The sequence below is a fragment of the Neolamprologus brichardi genome, chromosome 2 (genome assembly GCF_056152115.1).
Source record: "Neolamprologus brichardi isolate AB-2024 chromosome 2, ASM5615211v1, whole genome shotgun sequence".
Taxonomy (NCBI): domain Eukaryota; kingdom Metazoa; phylum Chordata; class Actinopteri; order Cichliformes; family Cichlidae; genus Neolamprologus; species Neolamprologus brichardi.
In genome coordinates this window covers 19,883,449-19,908,280 of record NC_142105.1, presented here as the reverse complement: position 1 = coordinate 19,908,280, position 24,832 = coordinate 19,883,449, and the positions used below count along the sequence as shown (strand labels likewise).

Genomic DNA, 24,832 nt, shown 5'->3' with positions numbered 1-24,832 from the left:
AGAGAGAGAGAGAGATGGGGGTAAAATAAAGCAGAAAAATAAGAGAAATTGTAGAAAATGGAAGGAATATTTTTAGAAGACTGCACAGGAAGAGGCAACCACACTGAGGGGGAAATAAAGGAGATAATCAACAGAGAGAATTACAAACTATTGAGAGAATAATTGTTAGTTTCTAGTTGCAACGTGCAACGGCTGCCTTTTTTGGTTTCCGTGGTGGAAAGATTGATCACCGGCCAATCGAACGCAGCCCACAAGGAGCAAAGAGTTCCGAGAAGTAGAAGCTGTGTTGGCTTTGCAGTTTGCATGTATGAGACTAAGTAATGCTCAAGGAAACTGCCTCCAGCTGTGAAGTAAAGTAGTGCAGGGATACTTGGAATCCAATATCAGTGCTAAGGCTTGAAGTAGCTTTAAGGCAAGGCTGCATTATAGATCTAGTCCTTGTTTCATGACAGCATGTGAAGTGCAACGTACCCCGAGCACGCAGGTTTTAATAGATGTGTCATAGGGGATGAGCATGCTCGTAATCAAGGGGAGAGGACGGGTGGCAGGACTGCGGACAACTTCCCATTAAAGTGATTCCTGCCAGACTACCATCTTAGCATTCACACCAGTAGCAGTTGCTTTCTCTTTAGACTTTCACATCGTCTTTTATGAACCTCTAAATCCACCTCTGTGCTCGCTGTTCCTCCCTGTACACCCCAGCTGAGCTTCCATGTTTTCCAAATAGGGCAGGAATAATTAGATGAGCAAACATGGTCTTATGGAGAACAAGCTCATCTTTTTTGTTTCGACCAACTGCATTTATTTATTTATTTATAGCCTGATGAGATACTGTTTAATTAGGTTGTGTCACTTTAACTATAATGCGGTGACACCAGATTCAATGCAACTGACATTAAGTCTGAAATGCACTCTAACCAGCACCATACAGCTTCTGCGGCTCTAATGAGGCTTATTATCAAATAAAATGTTGTCTGACTTTGCTCCATAAACTTTCCCCAGCATGAAGTGTATTAGATACACTGTATCATAGCTGTACGCCAGGGCTAGTTATAAAACATTACTTTCATTTTCTTTGTGTTTCTTTCTTTGTGTCATCGTGTCCTTAATAAGTCTCTCCTGTATAGCAAGGCCAGTCCCCCCCACCCAACCACCCCCTCTCCACATCTATTATCTCTCTCCTCCATAGTCAATAATGTTCAAAAAGAATCACAGTAAAACACTGTGACATTTCAAATCTCTGCAATGAGCTGGTTGTCAAGGAGATGTCTCAGTGAGATGTGTCAGGCAAAAAGAGGAAGTGCTCTTTTAAAAGAGCGTTTACCCAGCCACCGGAGGTGTAATGTGCCTGCCATTAGGACTCTGCAGGCAAATAAGGGAGTCAGAGAGACGCACTGTTCTCCACGGTGTAAGAAAGCACCTTTAGAGATCCGGGGGGAGTCCTTCTGAATCCTGATCAAAATCCATTAGAGTCTTGTGCAGTTAAAGGGGGCATGGTCCTGTAATGACCAGGCAGCTGCATATTGACACACTGACACACACTGGTCATTTCTGCATCAGCCAGGCACAGCTAACATCAAACGGACAAGGACCTGGAGATCCTTTCCCATCACTGAGGTCTCCTCTTGGATAACCTCATCCCCTGCGGGGGGTGGGCGGAAACTGTTTAGAGCAGACTAGCCGATGAAACTGACGAAAAGTGCCAAAACCTATTGTTGATAAAAGATGCATACTGCTGTGTTGTGTTGGGGGATATAGCAAGACAGGCTGAAAGGCGGGTAGACTGAAGCAGCTGTCAAAATGGTTGTTTGTAGCCCCGCGCGTACAGCGCTTTGGGGAAATAATAAACTGCATCATTAGAACCCCTGTCATTCACAAGTTGTTTGTAGCAGGCTGGCTGTAAATACCCACTCCAATGCATCGCACATAGAGCACAGGTCAGAATCATTAGGTGGCTAATTTAGCAAAGAAAAACACATCTTATGAGATGGTGTGCAGGTGTAAACACACTAGGCCCACTGCAGCCATAAATTAATGCCATATTCTATCTTCTGCTTAAAAGTAATTGAAGTGAATGCTGTTGTTTTTTTTTAAGGCTTTCTTTGGGTCCTATATATTTCCTCGCAACAACATGGAGTTTATTTTATTTATACTTTTTTGTATAATTTTTATATTGGGTTTTTTTATGGGGGGGGGGGGGGGGGGGTGAAATTGCACCTCTGCAGCTCTCGGGCCTGTTGCACCGTGGGACCGGATGAAAAAGCGAAACTTTTCCTCGTCTTAATGAGTCAGCATTCCAGCGCAGGACCACGGTGTGCAGCCATATGGCACCACCTGAACGAGTCTGACTAGTGATCCAGACGACCTCCTGACGCCTGCAAGTGTTTGTGTCTGTGGCCGGTCTGTGCCACACCCCCTTCTCCTCGGTGCGGTGGTATGATCCAGGGATACTGTTATAGCAGCACCGAGCCTCACCAGCAACAGCATCATCGGGTTCAACTGCGGCTAAACGCACCGCGCCGGGATCCCTGTCACACCGCACAGCGGAGCTGGCTCGCGCACAGCCCCGTGCGAGGAGATCCCTTCCTCCCCGCGCAAAATCGTCTCGTCGTCCTCCATCGGCATTTCAGAGCGAGCATCATCAGCATCATCAGCACCGCCGCCTCGAAACCAGACCGCAGAGAGAGGGTGTCTCGTCCACATTTTTTAACCGGAGCTCAAGTCACATTTCTGCCGGTGGTGGGGAGGGGGATAGCACACACTTCGGCTTTTGCAGGCTGCTTATAGCACGGAATCGGACTAAAGGGATGGCTTTACGTCGGGAAGGTAAGCGGCACGTTCAGTTCTGGCCTTTTTAGTGGGCTCATTAAGCGGGGGAGGGAGATCGGGCTACGGTGCTGCTTGGCTAAACGAGGCTCGGGTGCCGAGACAACGTGAGTTTCACGGGAATGGTGATTATCAGCTGTTCTGATGCGCCGTGCAGTGCTATGACCTGTGCGTGTCTGTGCGCGCGTGTGTGTGCAGTGTATGACAGAGTGAGGCAGACACGCAGAGAGGGGGAGAGTATATAAACGTGTGCGTGTGTATGTGAATGTGTTTGTGTACGTGTGTGTGGTTGGGCTTTTATGAAAACCAGTGCACCTCGTTTGAAGTGTGGGGATGCAGACTTTGTGCCTGTGTGTGTGACAACCTGTCTAAATGATGACGATCCGAGTACAGTGCGCGGAGCAGCAGGCTGCCAGCTTTGTATGTGTCGTAGCCGTTTTGCTTCGGAACACTCACAGCCTTGAGTTGTTGGGGTTTTTTTGTTGTTGTGTTTTGCTCCACTTCTGACTCGTCCGCTTCATCTCCATCAGCAATCAGATCCAGGGGGTGTAGATCTCTCTGACGCGCCTACCCGGGCCCGGGCTAGACATTACCACCAGTATAGGTCCAACAGGCACCGTGACCCACTGTGTTTCTCTGTTATTTTTATATCTCTCATGTCAACTCCTAGCCCTTCTGGATGGCTGGTGAGGCAATTTCTGGCCTAAATTATTGAGCTGCGTGATATCTATTTTCCACGTTGGCGCAGGTTAAAAATGTGTGAGGGTAAATAATTAACAGGCGGCAAATGCATTTTGATAAATCATAATTATTGTGAAGGCAGCGCAAATTGCACCGAGATGGATAGGCTCTGAGAGACTTAAATTAGACCTCCTCACTTCTCCCCTTCACAGCAGATTATAAATAATTGCTTGGAGTAAACCACTCAAGGCACATTTCCAATAAATAAATAAGTCATAGATAAGACAACAACAAATAAGGAAAACAAATATATGAATAATGCAGATTTCTGAGGAATTCTCCAGATATATTATTCCATTAGCTTTGAACTCTCAGAAGCATTCCACATCTTTTCCAATTGTATTAAATCTGGCTTTGTTTGATTGAGGGGAGGCAAAAGCATTTTAATCATAAGCTATAATTCATCAGCATCTCTAATACATGCATCTAATGCACCACCCGCTACAGCCACTGTACACATCTCTCAGAGAGCTGCATTAGTGTTTGGACTGTTTCACCCATCTGGCATACCTGATTCCTGCATTATTATTTTGGAGTGTTCAAAAAAAAGAAAACAACAAAAGCAAACCAACCCGGTGTGGCTTCTGCTGCAAGCTTTGAACTGTGGGGATTTTTGTCACACGGTGTAACCCTCCCGTGTCACTGCCCTACCTGGCTTTGCTCACAACGAAGCTGTAGCTGTGCTTTATTCTTCTTCGGGCTTGCACGTTATTGATAGTCATGATAAAAATCAGGCACTTTGTCTCAGCTCCATGTGATTAATAGAGTGCATCTTGTACAGGAGGCTTGATAACACATACACACATGCTCTCTTCTTCACCATATGGACGCACGCTCTTTTAGTCACATGTGCACCGAGTAGGGAGATGATGTGCATGCACTGGACCAGCAGAGGTTGATGGTTGGTGCTCTGGTGTAGATTGGCTTCGCGTCGTGGTGGCGGCCTTCTTGTCATCCGCATACATGCAGATGACTTTCAGTCTTTCCGCGATGATCAACAGTGATTAAGTGCATAGTTTTTTTAAATGACACACCCATAATGGCAACACCTTAACAACTACAGGACAGGCCTTTGAATTGAAATGTCACTTCAGCAATTAAATGCTGCGCACACACCACTGATAAGGCCTTCCTGTCAGTCAACCAACTCACCACACCACCCTTCAATCACTCGGATATTCCAGATTGTACATTTAAACTCGAGCTAGCACACACACACGTACACACACGTACACACACACTCACACACTCTCCGGCTTCACTCTCAGCAGCAGTTAGCAGTTGTCGCTGTGCTAATTATCTCCCTCAGTTGTTGCACTTTTTAATTTTCACAATTGTTGTTCTTAAGCGGGCGGTGCATATGGTGTTTTGGAAATCCAAAATAGCTGCTTAGCTCCTTGGCTTGGAGTCACATCATTATTTCAGTGCAACTTCCTGACAATTTGGGCCCCGAGTGCCGATTGTTAGGATGCTGGCATTTTGCCTCGGCTGTCAGCAGATCCCATTGTCCTGTGTCAAGAAACCACTAACAAAAAAGAAACAAAACAAAAAAAACTGTTCGCTTACTTCCAATAATTTGTGTTTTTCTGAGATTTGAGTGATATTGCATGGCCTTTGGATAGTGCAGTGCTGTGCGAGACAGCGGGGGAGTTCTTTTTGTTATCCAGCTCTGCATTATTTATGAATTTTCATTCCAGGAATGCAGTAGCCCCTGGCACTGTAGCGCTCCCCTCTCCCATGGAATCGCTCACACTCTTCCCTTCTGACCCACAAGTTTGTCCACAAAACTCATTTTCCTTAATAAAATTAGGGTCATGAATTAGCGAGAGGACAATGTGAAATGCATCAGAGGTTGTTTATTATATAGAGTACAACACTCAGTGCTGCAGCCAGGCAAAATGTGGCCCGGTGGGAGTTTTTATCCCTCTCTCTCCTCTTCTTACTCTCTCTCTCTCTGCATGTCCATCATATAGTAAGAATGTAATTGCTGGAAAAGCATAAAATGCATTTGCGTTCGCCACCCGGCTGATAATTTCAAAGTAAAAGCGCTCACACCAGCCAGCTAATCAGAGTGCTAGACCCCTAGACTTGCAGACACAAACACACATACACACACACACACATACGCAGCGTAGAGATGTAACGACTGTACAACTTCAAATATTTACCTTCTTGCTGCAATGCTGCTCCATCCTCAAGAGGAATTGTTTAACAAATCCTGCAGTGCTAATTAGCGTTTCCTCTATTCATTCGCCTGTGGTTGGCCTCTGCAGCAAGGAAATTGCCAGCCTGTGATTTTTTTTTTCTTCTTTTTTTTGAAAAAAGGAAATACAAAAGCAATACAGTGCTACCAAATTACCCTATAAAAACCTCACATAGTGAGCCCATCATTTAGACTTGACAATTCAGGCACTTGGAATAAGAAAGCAGGGTTGGTACCAAAGTGATTACTGCTAAAAAAGCAGTGAATATGAAAATGGTTCAGTTGATGGCTTTGCAGACTCATTAACAGCTAATTATAAAAACAAGATTCATCAAAACAGTTGAACTCTTAGATATTTGGTTGCCATTTATTGATAAATATCACAAAATGTTACTTCAGTAAGTATCATGTATTGTATTTTTCTTGTAACTGACCATTATTAAGAATTCAGTAGTTACATATTAAGCTTTGAAGATTTTTTTTACTAGTGAGTGTGTGTGTCTAAACCAAAACCTGGACCGACAGCAACAGAAAAACAGATAGAAATAGTAACCAAAATCACCTTCTTTGCTAATGCTACACACACACACACACACACACACACACACTTACAGACGCATAGATACAGTATATGCCCGAGGCACTCTTCTTTAAAGTACTCTGCTAAGTCTCAACTGGCATCTCCAGCCCTCTGTTCTCTCTTGTCGTCTTCCATTGGGCTATGGGCAACAGTCAGGAACTATGTACAGTTCAATAACTACTCAGGTGTTATGTGAGATTTGTATGGCAAAAATGCAATCACAGCCTCCCTTCACACTCCTCCACTTTCATCCTGGTCCCCCTCCTTTCAGATTTCTAGTCTGCACACAGAAGGATCAGAACCACGAGAGGTTGGCTGGTCAAGCCCACTCTACCTCTCTTTAAAATATGAGATTAATTTGTCAAGAGGTGTGTGTGTGTGAAGACCAGCGCTGATGGCACACACCTAGACAGAAATTTGAGATAGAGAAGCTGTCAGAATATTTTTAATTTGAGGACCTAATTTGCGTATTTATGTTGAATTATATTACACACAGGGATACAGCAGATAATCTTTTTCATTGCTGATTAATACATTTTCTTGCTTTTTAAAAAAAAAATTATGGTTCTTAGAATTTGTAGTGATGCCTTTAAATGTCAGCCCAAGAGCCCCAAGCGCAAACATACAAAAACAACAAGTTAATGTTAGAAGGAGCCATAACCTCGCAATATGGAATATTTTTGCTTGAGTAATTACTTTTAACCCTAGCAGATAAATGTTATTTCAGTCGATCGCTGAGCTATTTCGGTGTAATTCTTTCTTTCATGACAGTATTTTATTTTCTGATATTGCTGTACTGCAACTATTGTAAAAAAATGACAATGCAGTATCTAATGACATACATAGAAAGCACTTCTACATGGACACGCATCCCACTGTAAAATCTTTTATTAATCCAGTCAGCAGACAACTTTAGCAGAAGAAAAATCAATTTTTGTTTCTTTCCCAATTTATTACCACATAAATTGTCCTTCACCTCCAGGTCCACATCTTGGAATTAGTGTCAAAATAATTAAGTTTAAACCAATTATATCATATCCTGCATTTGTTCACACAGAGGACAAAGGGGCAGCTGGCACTGGCTAGCTTATCGCCTGCAGACACGGGAGCCATCAGGAGAGGGTACCGACTGAAATTGGATGCGTCAGATATGCCGAAAAACTGCGCACGATCCACCTTGAGGCTGAAGCAAACAGCCATGGTTTAGCCAAGTTACTAACTGGACACTAAGTCGCCTTCACGTCTGCTCCATATTAGCGCACAATGAAGCTCAACAGCACGTCACACACCTACAGTTGCACCTCAAGACCGTGATTAATAACTCAATATGAATGAGTTGCATCAGTAGCTTTGTTGCATGCCCATGAAATGATTTATTTAGCACTATAAAACACAGTGATATTACACTGTAGATCTCTCCGCTAAACGAGTTCATCTATTTCCTGCTGACTGGTAAATAGCCTCATGTGTATCATCAGTAATATTCATAGCTCTACTTTCTAGATGATCATGAATTATTAACTCATAGAAAAGATGAATAGCGCCAAAATGGTGCTTGATGCATCTCTGCTGGAAGCCACATTTTGCACAATGCAATGTACAGTAGGGTACAGTACGGTTGGGTTGGGTGTGTTTTTCACTGCCTTGCGAGGAGGTGAGTTGTTTTCATTGTTCAGGTTTAATTTCAGGGAGGAGACTTGATCCACCGTGAACTCAGAGATGTATTTCAAGCGCGTGCATCATCGCACCAAATTGACTTCTGTCTGTAGAGACACATATTGTTCGCTGATTGCAAGCCAGGATGTCAAGCCAAACTGCGCTTAGCAAAGTGATGTGAAAAAAAGGAAGACCAAAAAAAACAAGGCAATATGTACTCCAAGAAAACCAGAGAACGGCAGAGCCGCACAGCCATTTTTCATGTGAACCAGACTTTGTACATCGCGTTTCCGGACGTAACAATCCCGAAATCTGAAATTTTACCAGATGCGCTTGCGTGTCATCCCCACCTTGGTCTCAAAAAGGAATTGTTTGGGGGAAAAAAATCCTTATTTTGTTCTCCTTAATGTGCTGGGATGACACAGTGATTCATTTGACAGGAACCAAAATGAGAAATGCAAATTGGTGAGGAATGTGCCCACTGCAGATTTTGCCTAACAAATTTTGAGGAAGGAGGGGGAAAAAAGGACTGCAGTGGAAAATAAGATGCAGGATAAATGAAAAAGCAAGGCGGAGGTTTGAGATATCGAAGGAAAAAGTGCTTCAAATGTCTCTCTGCCACATCCTAACTGTAAATACATTTTACAGTATGTGTGCTATTGATTTCAAATTTATGTGATTTGTTTATCTGGAAATCTGCAACTCTTCGCTTTCGCTGTTACATCTCACCATGGCCTGTCTGTGCGTCTCACATATATATTATAGCCTTTAGGGCTGAATACACATTTCTAAAAATCCTGCATTCATTCTTGGTGAAAGCTCGAAATGTTTATGTCTGTCTCAGAGCATGGTTAAACAGACTGTCTGCCATAACCTTGAGGCGGATTTATATGTTTATATAAATTGAACAGACGTATAAGTGGGATGTATTCAGCCCATCGCTTCTGTCTCGTCAGCTCACAAAAGAACATTGCGAGAACGTCGGCTTTTCCCGACTGAGTCCCATGGTCTTTGAATAGCTGCTCCTCTCTTTGTTGAGAAGTATTTTCCTGTGTGAGGCTGCTGAATGCCATCCATGGCCTCAGTCTCTGAGCCGCCAGGAGAATCAGAGTGAAGGTGAGGGCTGAGAAGAGATCTGAGGAGCAGCAGGAGCCCTCTGGACTTTTGCATTGGGAGTGCCGCAAAAAAAAGAAAGAAAGAAAGAAAAAGATCTCCTCTTACACGCTCCTTGGTTTTCAGAGGCTGAGAAGCATCAAATTGTAACAGCGCAGACGGAAGATTAGCCCACTTAGCATTCAGAAATCAATCTGCTGGGCTGCTCAACAGCTACTAGTACATCGTTTCGGCTGCTCCTCTGGAGGACTAATGCTCTTTACTCACTCATTTCTCCGTAATCAACAACTTCATGAGTGAGGACGCACAGGAAATACTGTCTAAATCGCAAGTCACCAAATCCAATTTCAGGAATCAATGGCATTGATTTATCAATTAATTTTGCATCCCTAATGCTGCCACTTTGCTTGGCTTTGGGTGTTGGGAGGGTTTTAGCGGTCAAATGCATTATTGAAAGAGGCTTTTTTCCAAGCAGTGGCTGATGCAGAGAGCTTAGGAGGTTGTCACTCATGATGTAAAGCTTTATTTGCAAAGCGAGTTAGTGCGAACAGCCTTTTAGTCCGCCGAGGAGGACAGTGACATGTATTTATCTTGCGAGAGAGGAGGAATATCAAATGTGTTGAATAAGGCTTTGCCTTGTCAGGAATATTGATTAAGTGGTTTTGGGTGGTGTCTCTTGCTCCGTGTGTGTGCGTATTTGCGGTCAAATCCCCGTGTGCCCCTTCAAGTGGATGTGAATACAGTACATGTGTGCTGTTGCATACTTGCATCATATTTTGTGTTTTCTTGTTTGCTCTCCGGCCTTCTAGGGAATCAGCAGAGGGCTTTAGATCAGAGAGGAGCAGGAGCGGCGCGTGAATAGAAAGAAGCAGTGGGGGAGACAAAAAAGACTATGGGCTACCTTAGTCGAGATCTGAAAGGAAGAAAAAAGTCATAACTGTAGTCAAGATATAAAAGAAAGCTTTGAAAAGCTAAAGCTTAGCTACTCCCTCGCTCTAGGCCACATTCAGAGAGCATGAATAGTGTAGGACCTTATGGATTTCTCCACACTGCTCAGGCATGAAGCGCTGATGTGGGATTTGAGCCATGTCCACTATAAATAGTCAAATGGCCCAGGTTGGTCCTGACAGCTCCTGACAGCTCCTGACAAGGGCCGATCTGCTCCGTGAGCGGACACACGCAGACGTTATTTCCTGCTTCTTGGTCATGCTCTCATTCTAACACGGGTGGGAATAGAACAAGGATTTGCAGGGCTACACGTGTCACCTATACGACTTGCTTTGCACATGCAGCAGATGCATTAACCTTGGGTTATACGGTGTGCGGAATAATGAGGGCGTACGGTGAACCGGAGGCTGAATGGTGAAAGACACTGCGACGACAACACAGGAACAGCAAGCGGGTTTCGCACAATGCTGCCTTTGCTGAGAAGGCCAGTGAAGACTGTTGAGCCTCTGTGGCATGTGGGTGTTCAAGTGTGCTGTTTGTCAGCTAGCGTGAAATGCTATAAGAACTTGTAGGCGCAAGGGCACTGAGTGTGTGTGTGTGTGTGTGTGTGTGTCCGTCTGTGGATGATTGTCAGTGTGTGTTTCATCTTCAAACCCAGGAGCTAATAAAGTCTGTATGCTGAGGTTTATGTGTCCGAGCATGCGTATGTATATATATATTTATATGTGTGTGTGTGTGTGTGTGTGTGCTTGTGTGCTACAGTATGTGTTCTGCTGGTAAATTCGGCATTAGCAGCAAGAGATTTCAGGCTTGGTCAGCTATGAAAGCACAACTACGTGACAAGAGTGCTGCTGCCGCCCACAGATAGCTAGCCCTTATCCACTAATTAAAACCCTCTATCACTCCATGTCTCACTTGGCAATCTCTCTATCCTTCAATGCTCCCCATTTTCATAGTGAAATCTCTCCATCTCTTATTATCTATCCATCACTCCCCTTATCTTTGTTCGCCGTTCATCCCTCCCTCCCTCCTCTCAGCGGGAGCCGAGGGCTCCCAGTGGGTGGTGCACTCTTTTGTTGTGTTGTGGGTGGTTTAGGTATAACAGGGTCCTGTGGGTCCTTCAGGGCCGCTCGTCATCGTCGTCCCTGTCATATGCCTGAGGAACCGTGGTGGTGCTAACGAATGGAGAAGATAGCTTTTTAAGCCCTATCCCCCCCCACACACGCACACACACACACCTCCTCCTCCCATCTCTACATGCAAACAGCCACAAACACACACAGGAGGCACACACACACACAGACACATACACCCTCGCTTTAGGAGAAGCGCTCTCTCTCTGACAGCTCACTGTTTACTCCCGTAGGACCTGTAGCCTGGATCTGCATTTGCAGCTACAGATTGTGCCTCGATTGCTTCTGATGATTAAGCCATTGTAATGGTAGACAAAATGAAAACCTGCAAACAGCGACAGGATTGTCATAACTTCACTTTGGAGCATCTGGGGCGATAAGTCTATGCTGTGGCATGAATATATTTTCTCAAGGTTCCTCATCGTCATTCCTGCGACTCGCCGGGCCTGTTTAGCGAGCAGAATTAGCTTGTCTCTGTGCAAACAAGCTTCAAGGAAACGTATAAAGGCGAGAGCTAACAAAGAAACTAGCTTCCTACTCACATGGGGTCTCCGGCCTGTTATGAAAATAAGAGCCTTCTCTGCATGTAATCCTGGAACGATACTGTATCAATAATCTGACGACTAATATGGTTGGATGCCACTCTGCTCTCCCCGTCCTCCTTGTTTATTTACCAGTTTGAAACTCAATTTCACTGCCTCTGCCTGGCCCCAATCCTCTCGCTGCCTCATTCTCTTTTTCCATTTTGCATGCTCTCTCTTCTTTTTGCTTCATGACTTCAGCACATTCATTTGAGATTGGGAAGCGTAAATCGGTTTTGACTTGTCCTCATGGTCCTTGCCTTTTCACATGACAATCTCGGCCGTGCTGTTTGTGTTATCGTCGCTGCTGTTGGACATCTGAGGGACCCCGCCCCTCCAGAGGAGACTCGGAGCGTAAATCCTGTTTAAAAGCAAGTTGTGTATGTGAGCCTCGATCACTTCGCTAAGCAGATTTTGTCCATGGCTGCACTGTTTGAATGAATAGATAGATAGGACGGAGGATCAAGTGGGTGAAGGGTCCCATTAGATATTATTGCATTTGTGTAGCCATGGATTATCACTCCCGTGTCACTGTGTGTGTGTGTGTGTGTGTGTGTGTGTGTGTGTGTGTGTGTGTGTGTGTGTGTGTGTGTGTGTGTGTGTGTGTGTGTGAAAGAGGGATTGATAAGAAATAGAAAAAAATGGCTAGTGGCAGTGGATAAGCACTGGAAGGGGATAACAAAGCAACATGATGCTTGTGTTGTACTCAGTGTTGTCACTTTGTATTAGTTTGGTAAGTAAGGAGGATGTAGTCCCCACATACTGAATCAACACTGATGCTACCTATGAATTCTCTGATTTGTACCACGCTGCTCAAATAAAAATGATAGGTGCACTTTGAAAACGTCAAATTTCAATAGGAAAAAGTCGTGCTGGACATCTATACTGATATGGATGAGTAATGTGTTAGGAATGAAAGGATGACACGTTGTTTGATGGAAATGAAAATTATCCACCTACAGAGGGCTGAATTCAGAGAAACCCCCAAAATCAAAGTGAAAGGCTAGTCCATTTTCTTGAAATTTCATTGTAACAACTCAAAATGGTCCTCGGCAGTTTGTATGGCTCTCACATGCATCCTTGATAATGTGAGAACTCCTAATGAAATGATGGATGTTGTCCTGGGGGATCTCCTCCCAGATCTGGACCAGAGCCTCACTGAGCTTCTGGACAGTTTGAAGTGCAACCTGGCAGCATCCGTGGACCAAAACAAAATTTCCCAGAAGGGTTCTACTGGATTTGCTCAGGTGAGCATGGGGGCTAGATCATTTTGATCATTTCCTTCATCTTTCAGGAATTACCTCCAGACTTTCACCACATGAGGCAGAGCACTGTCATCCACCAGGGCGAACCCAGGACCCATTGGACTGATGTAGGGTGTGATAATGAATCCAAGGATTTCATCATGATACTTAATGGCACTCATGGTGTCATTGACTAGCCTGTAGAGGTCTGCGTGTCCCACCATGGATATGCCTCTCCAGACCTTCACCGACCACCAAACCAGTTATTCTGAATGATGTTACAGGCAGTATAAAATTCTCCAAGGCTTCTCCAGACCCTTTCATATCTGTTACATGTCCTCAGGGTGAACCTGTTCTCATCTGTGAATGGCACAGGGTGCCAGTGGTGGACCTGCCAATTTTGGTATTCTATGGCTAATGCCAGTCAGGCTCCACAGCACTAGAGAGTGAGCACAGGGCCCACAAGAGGACGAGTTCCTCAGGCCACTCTCATGAAGTCTGTGTCAGATTGCCTGGTCAGAGACATTCACACCAGTGATCTGCGGCAGCGCTCATCCTACTCCTCGTTGCACAAAGGAGCAGATACCAGTCCTGCTGATGGGTAAAGGACCCTCTACGGCCCAGTCCAACTCTCCTATAGTAACTGTCTGTTTCCTGGAATCTCCTCCAGGCTCATGAGACTGTGCCACCCTGGAGGAATTGGACTATCTTTGCAACCTTTGTAGGGTCCAGATATCACCTCATGCTACCAGTAGTGACACTGACACTAACACTATCAAAACTAGTGAAAAAACAGAAAAGATTAGGATAAAAAAATGTCAGTGTCCTCCACCTTTAAAACCATTCCTGTATAAAACAGGGGTCGGCAACCTGCGGCTCCGGAGCCGCATGCGGCTCTTTAGTCCTTTTAGTGCGGCTCCGTGTGGTTTGGGAAAATAAATTATTATTTTTAAGCAATTAGCTGAAGTGTATTTTATTTATGTTAGTTCTTTTGTAACTTGTAGTTCTAAATTAGAAGATTAATGTAATATTGAAATATAAAAATAAAATTATATTCTATTATTTTTTTGATCGCTCAAAATAAGCGTCACACTTACGGAAGCCAGTATACCCGCTGAAACGCCGTGCATTTATCAAGACTTTCAACCCCAGGTAAGACAATTCTGGATCTTCGGATCCACATTATGTCAGCAGCTCCAGCGTGAACTATGTTAAAAACAAACACCCCTCACGCCTCACAGATGACAGCTTACAGTCCTGCGTAAAGATGAAAGTGACTTCGTACAGCTCCGATTTGCAGACGCTGTGCGCAGAGGTTCAGGAGCAGAAGTTCCATTATAAACATATCACGGCAGGCCCCACGATGTTTCCATGAACATGCTTTTCAGCATCTCTTTATTGACCACTTTTCACACATGGTTGCTGTACGCATACAGCCGGTGTTAAAGCGCACAGCCCGACACATATTAACACAACAGCATAGAGAGCACAGACGTTAAGGCGGCGAGGCGCGATTGCGGGTGCCGCTTAGGTGCGTCCACCTCCCTTGCAGCGGTGCTGCAGACCACGCCACGCCACACACATTAACTAGGTAAAATACATATTTAGGCAGAATATTGCAAATATCTATTTTTTATTTTTCAGCAGCATAGTGCTTTTTTTTCCCCAATTATTTTTTAAAAGTCAGGTCAATGCTCCAAAAGCCCAAAGGCGATATAAGGCTGGCGGCTCTCAACAGTTTTTGTTTGCTACATGGATGATTTTAGTTCAGCTGGGTGTCTTTCCTTTTGTTATATTTCTTAATTACATAAATAAAATGTAATTTTCTCTGTAGCACTTCATGGATTTAAGCAACACACCTTAGTTGTTTACACAAAGCATAAAGGTAAAAAACAATATATACAGTGTTATCTTCATTTTAGATGTCAACAAGTATTTGCGGCTCCCAGAGTTTTCTTTTGCGTGGAAATCGCATCCAAATGGCTCTTTGGGTGTTAAAGGTTGCAGACCCCTGGTATAAAAGATGGTAGTAGTCAACAACATACCTAACGTGAAGTCTCCAACATAGCTGGTGCAATCTTGATTGACCATAATTATACAAATTATACCATCAGTGCTAAGTAAAACACAAAAAAAATACTTGTACCTATCAAAACTGGAACACAAAGTTTGTGGATGAGCTGTACTACATGAAACATCCAGATGTCTGTCAAAGAGGCCACGCCCCTAACTTTAAAACCTAAAAAAAAGAAAGAAAACATAATCCTTGATAGCTGCAGAGATGGAAAAAAATTATCTATGGGAACAAAAAAATGATTTTTGTTCCAGACTGTAATCCCAATAATTTCCTCTTTAAAGTTCAGCATTTTTAACATTGAAGACTACAGAGATTGACTCACTTTTGGAGCCTGCTTCAAGTGAACTGTGAATTTTGGCATCTCTACTTTGGCTTCCTTTTTCAGCCTCCAGGGTTGCTGTTTGTAAAATAAAGACAGTGATTGTGGCTGCTTTTGACACACTGAAGAAGCTCAGTGTTCATTTCAAACAGATATTGATAATGTACCTCCAGGGTCAAGGCCTATAATCTCCTTACCGATGAAAACATTAACAACCATGAAGAATGCAAAAATGAGATATTTCTGGCTGCCAGAACAGCTAAAACTAAATTCAAAGTTATACTAAATACATAGCTCCTCCTCCTAAGATGCAGGCTGCTTGATCACCTTAGCAACAGCCCATATGTTTCCCATATTGTTTGTGTCTATCTAACAAGTGAGAATAGATTTTCTATTTCCATTTTATCACTGCTTTCCATTCATAGCAGAAACACATTTATTATGCTATTCACAGACGAATAAGAGATTCGAGCGATATGCACATTGTCAGTGCATAAAAATATTCACCCATAATCGATTTGCGACACATATCTTATAGCTTATACGTTTTTTTACGGTCTACCAGTCAGTCTGTCTTTGCATTTGCAATCAGACTATGATCATTTTTAGTAACTGGCAGTATGGTGATACAATGAAGCACTTAGCTTAACAAATGCACCGTGTAGTCCCGTGTTCTACAAGTGTATAAATAAATGATGAGAGATGATACAAACCTTGTAAGGAAGGTCTGAAAGAATCCTATATTAAAAATTTACTCTAGCACGGAGCTAATTATAACAACATCTTTGGACCTTTTCAGAGCAATTGTGCTTGTTCTCTTGGAAGAGTTGCCAGTAGCTGAGACAATGTGCCCACTCTGCCCCAAGGTGGTTATTCCTCAGCTGTGAATCTCGCCTGGTGTTGAGCTCAGGTGGCACATGCTGACTTGTCCTAGAGAACGCCCCTGTGTCTTGTTTGAAGCGAGCTTGGCTCTAGGAAACAATCTCCAGGTTTCAACATCAAAACCAAGAATCAACCCCCCTAATGGGCACCCTACTGTGGGCTAGAATTAGCAGGAATAACCCCCGCCAGCAGGCTTACTTCTCTAAACGCAGGAGCCTCGAAGGACGAGGTGGAGGGCGGAGAGCGCGCGAGGCAGGGGAAGAGTGGGGAGGAGGGAAAGCAGAGGTGGACCGGTACAAGAAAGAGGGAATTATACATGTCACATACAAGCGCAACTACATTTATTAAGAGCAATGTTCGCTACACCGTCTGTGCGAGTTCAAACGCACGGCGGAGGAACAAGATGATGCCCCTTTGTGCCGCGTTGCAGTCTTTCATTTTTCTGTGTAAATGTAAGACAGACATAAAACGGGACAGAGAGCCTCTGTAGAGACAGACAGCAGTCAGTGCCTGAAGCAAGCTCGGAGCTCACAGGGTAATGTATACTCGCTCCTCACCGTACCAGAGAGAAGGTGACACCAGTCAATCCCGTTCTGACAGGGCAGCTGAGATAATAGCGGGCTTTGATTCCTTGCAATAACTTCTGCCAATCAAAATGAAAAGCATCGTGATTGCAGAGAGAACCACAAGCATGCGTGCGTGCGAGTGAGTCCGGAGAAGCTTACTGTACGCTACTGTACGGACTGAGAAGTGAGATAATTGCACAGAAAATGCTCTTGTGCACTTTAAAAGGCCCTGTTGTGCTTAAAGGGGGAAAGATGAATGCAAGCAAAGGCTAGCGGTGAGCTTTTAGGGTGGGGGTGTGTGCAAGATGAATGCGCGAGTGACTTGGCCCATTTTTTGACTGTTTGCTGTCAGAGGTCAGTGGGTGGTCTGCATGTGTGTGTGTGTGTGTGTGCATGCGTGGAGGGGATGAGGAGGGTGAGTGCAAGGCCAGGCTAGGGAGGCTTTCAGGTGGAATAAAAGCGTTATTGCAGTGGTAGAAAGGTCAGCTGTAAACTTGTATCAGGCGGGTGGTGATCACCCTATGCCGCAGATCTCTGAGGTATTGAGCAGGCACGCTCTAATGGCTTTGATATATGGACTACAGGACTCCCTGAAGAGGTCAATACCATAGCACTTTGTCTCTATGAGCAATGACCCTCTCAAGCTCCATTTAGAAGCTTTATAACTGCAGGAAATAGGCTGGAAAGGCCTCGAGCAGGGCACGATGAAAGAGAACTAATATGAATGAAGTATTTTCTAATCACTTCTTCTGTGCTCTAATCGTCGTCCCAATCAATCATTAGTTTGGCGGTATAAGTATATAGCGATGGACGTTATCGGAAGCAGATTTTGATGTGGTTGAAAGAAGAACAAGAGAATTGGAGCTGAATAGAGCCAAAAGAGCTGATTTATCATTACTCCATTCGGGAGGGCAATGACACTGTAAAGACTGGCTTCTAATAGCATTTCATCATTACTTCAGAATCTGGTGAGTCACAACGTTTATTGAGAGTGAGAGACACGGCTCTCAGCGACAAATTTGTAGATTTATTCGTAGCTTGTCAATGCTCGTCTGTAAAAGAGAGATAAAGCTTAAAGTAGCGAGAGGAAAAATAGAAACTGTAACTGACAGAACACTAAGCTTTGCTTTATTTGGGCCAATTTTTTTTCAAACACGTGCGGACATAATGGCTACCATCGCGGTCCCTTCTGAGCGTATTGATTTGGAGCTAACCTTTGGTGTGAAATATGAAAGAAGCCAAATGCTGTTTATGAATGTCTGCTGTAATTGGAATGAGCAGATGTTGCAATACTGTTCCACTGTGTTCAATAATAGACTTTTGTGCTATTTTTCTCCTCTGCCCCTGTCCATTTTATCCCCTGTTTCTTTTCATTTTCCACCGCTGGCCCATTCTTCTTTCTCCCTGCTGCCCTTTTCCCTTCCTCGCTGTTTCTACCCCATTGCCCTGCGTCTCACCCGCCTCGTCTTCTTCCAGACTCTGTGCTCTGTGCTGTGGCTGTGCTGAGTGACTAAAGTGGAGCCCTGCGAGCCATGGAGGAGATGGACAGCAAACCCTACCAGCCGTTGTCTAAGGGGCGCCATGAAATGGAGATGTCCTACACCAGCTCATCCGACGAGAGTGAGGATGGGCGCACCCATCACCGCTCTTACACATCACGCGAGACCCTGCCTGACTACACACACGAGCTTCGCCTCACCCTCGGTTCACATCGGGAAAGGCAAAGCAACTACAGCCAACCCCAACAAGGTACAAGGTCACGCTTATCATGCTATCAGGGCATGCTTAGGCTGGATATAGTTACTTGAAATATACGTCCGCGGTTGCAAAGATACTGTATGTGTACTCAAATGGATACTGGCACCAACAGATAGGCAGACACACACACACACACACACACACACACACACACACACACACACAGAGGTCTTTAAAAAGACCTCTGTGAATTACCTATTACAGTCCACAATGAGCCAGAAGGACAGTCGGAGGCAGCCAATTACCTCTTCTCCACGGAGGTGATATTTCTCTCCCACAGCTAAACTAGGTCAACCCCAAACCTCTCTGGCCTCACCTGGGGTGGAACACCACCCTTCATTACACACACACACACACACACACACACAGATACTGACACGGGCAGACAGAGGCACGCATACATGCACACACGCTTGCATATACGCGCGTGCACACACCCCGACACGTACACACCGAAAAATGTCTTCCCTGTTGGTGACAGGAGGAGAAATGGGCCAGCATGCGCTGTGATGGATGGCCTTTATGCAGGTCATGTGTGGTGTTAAAAGAGAAGCAGCGCCTCATCGGGAGCACGCCACTGTGCAGGGGTCATGGTGATCAATAGATACTCTTTCCACTACCTCAACCTTGTGCTCCTCTGCAAGACCTACCCACCATGCTAACAAGCAACATTAGCCATTCATAACGGTTACAACTCCTGACAAGCGGCCCGCTCCAGGGATTTCATGGTTTGAATGCCACCTGCTATGGATTTTGTCGTCCTGTTCGTCCATACGGCAACCTGTCAATGGCCATTAGTCATAATGATGCTGCCTCGATATATTCCACGACACTGCGGTGTCAAAAGAGCACTTGCACTTGCCTTTTTCAGCAGTTACTCGCCTTTCTGTTTCCATAACAAACAACATCCCCTGCCATCAGTGTCATATGGTAAGGTGCACGAGACCCCCCCAAAGCAGCCTTTCAAATGTCAATGGCAGCCGGTTCTACAAAGCACATCTGTTCATCTTTGGGCCACAGAGTTATATATAGTATACCCTACCAAAGTAACCAACTGTTAAGGGGGGACATTGCCTCCAGTGACATTTTTAATGGATTACGGTGTTCGTGACAAAGATCAGCCAATTCGTTTCTCATTTAATTCCCCACCCATGTTCTTCATTTTTTCCTTCATCTTTTAAGCCTCCCCATCTTGCCCTCTCCTCCCGTTCCTTCCGGTTCCTATCCTTCCTTTTCTTTTTCCCACGTGTTTCACTATCCACTAATATTACAAATTCCTCTCTCTTTCCATTTAATCCCACATCACCTCCCTTCTGCGCTGCACCTGTCTGTGCTAAGCCTGTTTACTTTGGACCGATACTGTTGATAGATGGCCAGATAGACAGCCAGGTCCCCAGCGACGTGACCATTTTACAGAGCTGAAAAACGAATGACCAAAATAATTACATTTTTTTCCCCTACTAATGGATGCTAATTAATTCGTGCTTTTTCAGCATGCTGTTTAGAAAGCCAGAAATGCATCACAGTTTAAATATTTGAATTAAGTAAGAATCTGATTATTTACGAACCTTTTTCCAACTAATTCATTTCACATTCTTGCAAAATACTTTCTGATGACACCAAAAAGACAAAACCAGAAGTTCTCTGTAAACTGCTCTGTTATTAACATACATATACATAAACACACAAGGTTCCTGCCAACTCTTATACTAAAACGAGCAAAAAAATAAACAAATAAATAAAAGCGCTGTGCATGATCCCAGCCGATCACACAGAGGGGCAGTGTACGTGCCCCGAGTTCATTAGGTTTACAAAGATTATTGCTAAGCGTGCACAATAACAATTAAAAGTGTCTCAGAGGGGTTCTCGGAGTTTCTCTCCTTTTAGAGAGACTTCAGTTAGTTAATCAAACCTAATCTGTAATTAAGAATAGATTTTAAAAAGCGAGTGGCCGTTTAGAATCCTCAATTAACCTAACCCCAATAGATGCACGTCTTTGGACTGTGGGAGGAAGCCGGAGAACCCGGAGAGAACCCACGCAAACACGGGGAGAACATGCAAAGTCCACACAGAAAGACTCCGGCCACACAGCGGAGTCAAACTCAGGACCTTCTTTCTGTGAGGCAACAGTGCTACAGTCCCAACGTGGACTCTATATATGACCCCAAGTTTAATTACATATTTGATTGAAAGAGTTAAAAATACTTTTTTAAATGTGTAAGCTCTTAACTCAAACAGAGAAAGAAACACAAAGCTAAAATTTGGGATCCAATTCAGGGATTTTTTTACATTATATTCAGCCTACTTTCTTGTGATTGTTTTTACCCAGACTGCTTGGCAAATAATGATTTTTGCTCATGACAGGTACTTACGAGATTGGAAGAAAGCACAGTAATATAAACCAGTCACATAAATAGTCTGGAGGCCTGAGCGGGTGACTGTAATGGCAGGAAATGGGAAGTTCTTCAAAGAAAAATATTGTCGCTCTAATCACTTCCACCCCCGGCCTCTTGTTTTATCATAAATACGTTTCAAAACAAAGCGGTTAGACAACTTTTCAGTTTGCAGTCAATCCGTGTTTGTTGCTACTGGGAAATGGCCAATTTGCTTCCAAATTGCCCTCTTGCAGCCAATTTGAGCTAAACAGTAGTGTGTAGTGGTGACCAATCTTTGGCTGCTTTAATTCCAGCAGAACAGTATGTGAGCCAGACTTGGTCTTGACCCCATCAAACAGGCACAGCAGGACACATCGCTGGTCAATGGAGTGGTCAACAGGACTGCGGCTTTTATTGAAACGCTGCGGTTCATGTTCAGAGGACCTGACCTAACACGCGTATTAGCTGCGCTAAGTGAGAAGGAAGGGAAGTGTTTCTTTCCTGTGTTCTCAGAGGGGCCTGTGGTACCAGGCAGCTATCTGTATGGATTTCAATTGATGCCCTCATTTCTTCACAATTACATCAGTTCCTTCACTTCCACTTATACATTCTAAACAGAAAACTCATGTGGTGAGAAAGAAAATTTACTCAACTGCCTCTACAGGAAAAAAAAAAGTAGCACTCAATTGATTTGAATTGAATTGAAGTGTAACCAGAGGACTAACACAGTATATCTGATGTTCTCAGATAACAGGTTGGAGGGCGTTCTAATACCTGAAAGCATATGAGGCTCAATTTTTCCCTCAGTCTGAGTCAATATTAATAAGGTTTGATCTTTATCTGATCTCTTCACCCCACCAAGGAGAATATAGATGAGATCAGTGCTCTGTTTGAGCAGCAGTTCAATACATCTCGAGCTCAATAACACACATCAGGCAGCCCGAACAGGATATAGCCTCACTGCAAATGGTTAAGAAAAATTGAGGCTGGCATTTTGATTTGGACCTCTGCTAAAAAAGAAGAAGAAAAAAACGAAAGAAAAAAAAACTTTTAATAAATGCTTGCTCAAATAACAGCCTGCCTGTTGGAATAATTTGGGAGGTGTTCACTGTTTGGCTTGTAAATGCCTGTCTCTAGCAAACACCTGGTCAGCTTAGTCGCTGAAGCAAATAAAAAACACACGCCAGTATTAGAGGCTTTGCAGTTCTTTGGCTGTGCGAGATCATTTTGCATGTCTCCCCTCCCTCCCTCTAGATTTAGACTTCTGTAAGGCCGGGCAGTTGAGGAGCCCAGACTTTCACATCCACCAACAGCAGCAGCAGCATCAGCAGCATCAGGAGGAGGAAGAGGAAGTGTTGTGCTCTGGACCGACCGGGCACGTCCACAGCCACGGCTACTCCCTCGGCGTGGGTTCGGACGTGGACACGGAGCCGGAGGTGGACCCGTCTCCCGCTCACGGCCTGCAGCACATGTGGATGCGCGGCCTCAAGTCTGAGCAGAGCTCCTGCCTCACGAGCCGCGCCAACTCCGCCCTCTCTCTCACTGACACCGAGCACGACAGGAAGTCTGAGCCTGACAATGGTGAGTGGGGAAAAAAATCCTCTCTTCTTACTCGTTAATGGGATTGTCCATCAGCAGTGGAGATCGGCTTGGCAGATAATTTAGTAGCACACCTTTGATGATTTTCTTTTCTACAAGCAAGGAGAATGCAGCATGTGGTGAAGTGAGATGGTGTTTCACATCCTACACTTATAGCCTCATTATAGAAAAGAGTAGAAAAAAACCTGTCTCATCAATAAACGCAAAAGAAAAACAACACCTAACATTCTTCTTTTTTTTTGAGATTTAAGTTACACCCCTGGGCAATTGCGAGATTGAAACTCTCAGTGTTTGAACTAAAGGCAATGCTTAAGTTCCTCTTTCTTTGAAGGCTATTTGATGTGACTAAATAGAGTAAATGTACTATTGAGTGAGCTGGGGTTGACTCTGAGCTCAAGGAAAGTCCAGTGATGAAGATCCACAGAATATGAGTTGGAAAAAGGATTGGAGATTTTGGATTAAAGGAATTGTAGCGGTCCCATGTCTACAGTGCCTGACTGGCTGCCTGAGGGCAGCTGACAACCGCCTCTGTGGGAAGACTCTAGCCTAGAAGGAAGGAGAAGTTGAGAGGCAGGCGAGGTGGGGAGGGGGTGAAGATATTGGGCCAACTAGAGAAGAGGCTGGGATGGTGCCAGCTATCTGTCTTGCGCTGCTGGGCTTGGCTGGGCTCCCTGCAGATGGAGAGTTAGTTAGAGGTGCACGCAAACAAAGACAGAGCTCTCCAACCCGTCCCCAAGGGCACTGTCTGTTTATGTGCCGCAAAAAAGGTGGAACGTATTCAGTGGCTGAGAAAAGGAAGGGTGATGGAGAAAAAGAGAGAGGGGAGAAGGAGAAGGGGCAAGCAAAAAATGCAAATGAGAGAATAGAAATGGTAATGTAATGGTATAATTAGAATGAGAATAAAAGGGAATGAGTGGTTGAGGGTAAAACAGGTGAAGGAGACGCTAGTTTCAAGTGAGTGCTAGACAAAGATGGTGAAAGACTGGGAAGACAGAGGAGAGAGCGAAAAAGGAGCTAGAAAGGTTTTGGGGTGCTTGGGAATAGCTGGTGCACTGGACAGGAAGTCAGCGTCACTGAAAATGAGGGTGAGAGAGAGTGGGAATGCTTGCAGCAGTACACAGTAATCAATTTGTGATGTCTGCGTGCATGTGGTCCAAAGATATTACCATTTCAGATGAGGGACTCTGTCTTTATCCGGGGTCAGAATTAAAACTGCAAAAAAAAAAGAAAAAAAAAAAGGTGGAGGCAGCTTTGAATGCAGCAGACAGCAGGGAATAAGGATGGATGAAGTCACAGACGTAAGAGGGGAGGATTAAAATGTTCAAAGTGTTGGGCTTTGCTGCTACAGTGCGCCAGGAAAGCCGGTTTATATGTGGATTTCATGTGTCACATGATGATGTAATGCATGTCCTGTGGCTCTCTCTCCAAACTTTTCTCAAGAACACGCTCTCCCCCCTTTTCACTCACACCTATGCTCCTCTGCTGCGTCCGTATCCTTTTTACTCGGCAACCTTATTCCCTCTCCACCACCGGCAGCAGCCCATTTATTCTTATCCTCTTCCTGTCCATCTCTCTCTGAGACATGGCCAGGTGTGTCCATGCGTGGCATCCTCTAATAGGAAATGTATTATGGATGTCACATTTCTCTCCATCAGCACAACAAAGTCTCACACGCCCCTCTGTTCCCGGCGATAATGAAAGTTAGAGGCACTCGCAAAAAGATGTTGGCGTGAAGGGGCTGAAATCAAAAAGCTAACGTCCCTGCCAAAATGAAAGTGCATTTTAAGTCGGCCCGACCTTGCACTCCCTTTGTCTTCAGAGCTCACCCCCCCCAAACCTATTAATGATGTCAGCTTCAAACTGGCAGGAATCCTTTTGTTCCTGGTCTGATTGAAGCTGACAAGTCAATTTAGTCCCCCTGTGTGTGTGTGTGTGTGTGTGTGTGTGTGTGTGTGTGTGTGTGTGTGTGTGTGTGTGTGTGTGTGTGTGTGTGTGTGTGTGTGTGTGTGTGTGTGTAGGTGTGAGAAAATAGAGAGAGGGATCGACAGATTAAGAAAGAGTAAAAGAAAAGGAGATTCAGCTTGTGTGTGAAGCCACATTTGTACAGACGTCTGTCTTTATTCTCTTTCATGTTTGCGTGTGTGTGTGGGAGGCTGTGTGGTGGGGTGTGTGTGTCCAACTGTGACTCCCTTGAGGAAGGCTGCAGGCATTTTCGAGCGCCAGTCAGACCT

At 44.5% G+C, this 24,832-nt stretch overlaps 1 protein-coding gene across 2 annotated transcripts in view; it reads left to right on the top strand.

Moving 5' to 3' along the window:
• Nucleotides 1–2,449: 2,449 nt before the first annotated feature.
• tenm1 (teneurin transmembrane protein 1) overlaps nucleotides 2,450–24,832 on the top strand; it is a 191,752-nt gene continuing 169,369 nt past the window's right edge. For both annotated transcript variants that reach the window (XM_006781765.3, XM_087848169.1), the window contains exons 1-3: nucleotides 2,450–2,826; nucleotides 18,346–18,618; nucleotides 22,257–22,583. In XM_006781765.3, the coding sequence (XP_006781828.2) occupies nucleotides 18,402–18,618; nucleotides 22,257–22,583 (544 nt within the window). In that variant the 5' untranslated portion in view covers nucleotides 2,450–2,826; nucleotides 18,346–18,401. The remainder of the gene's footprint in view (nucleotides 2,827–18,345; nucleotides 18,619–22,256; nucleotides 22,584–24,832) is intronic.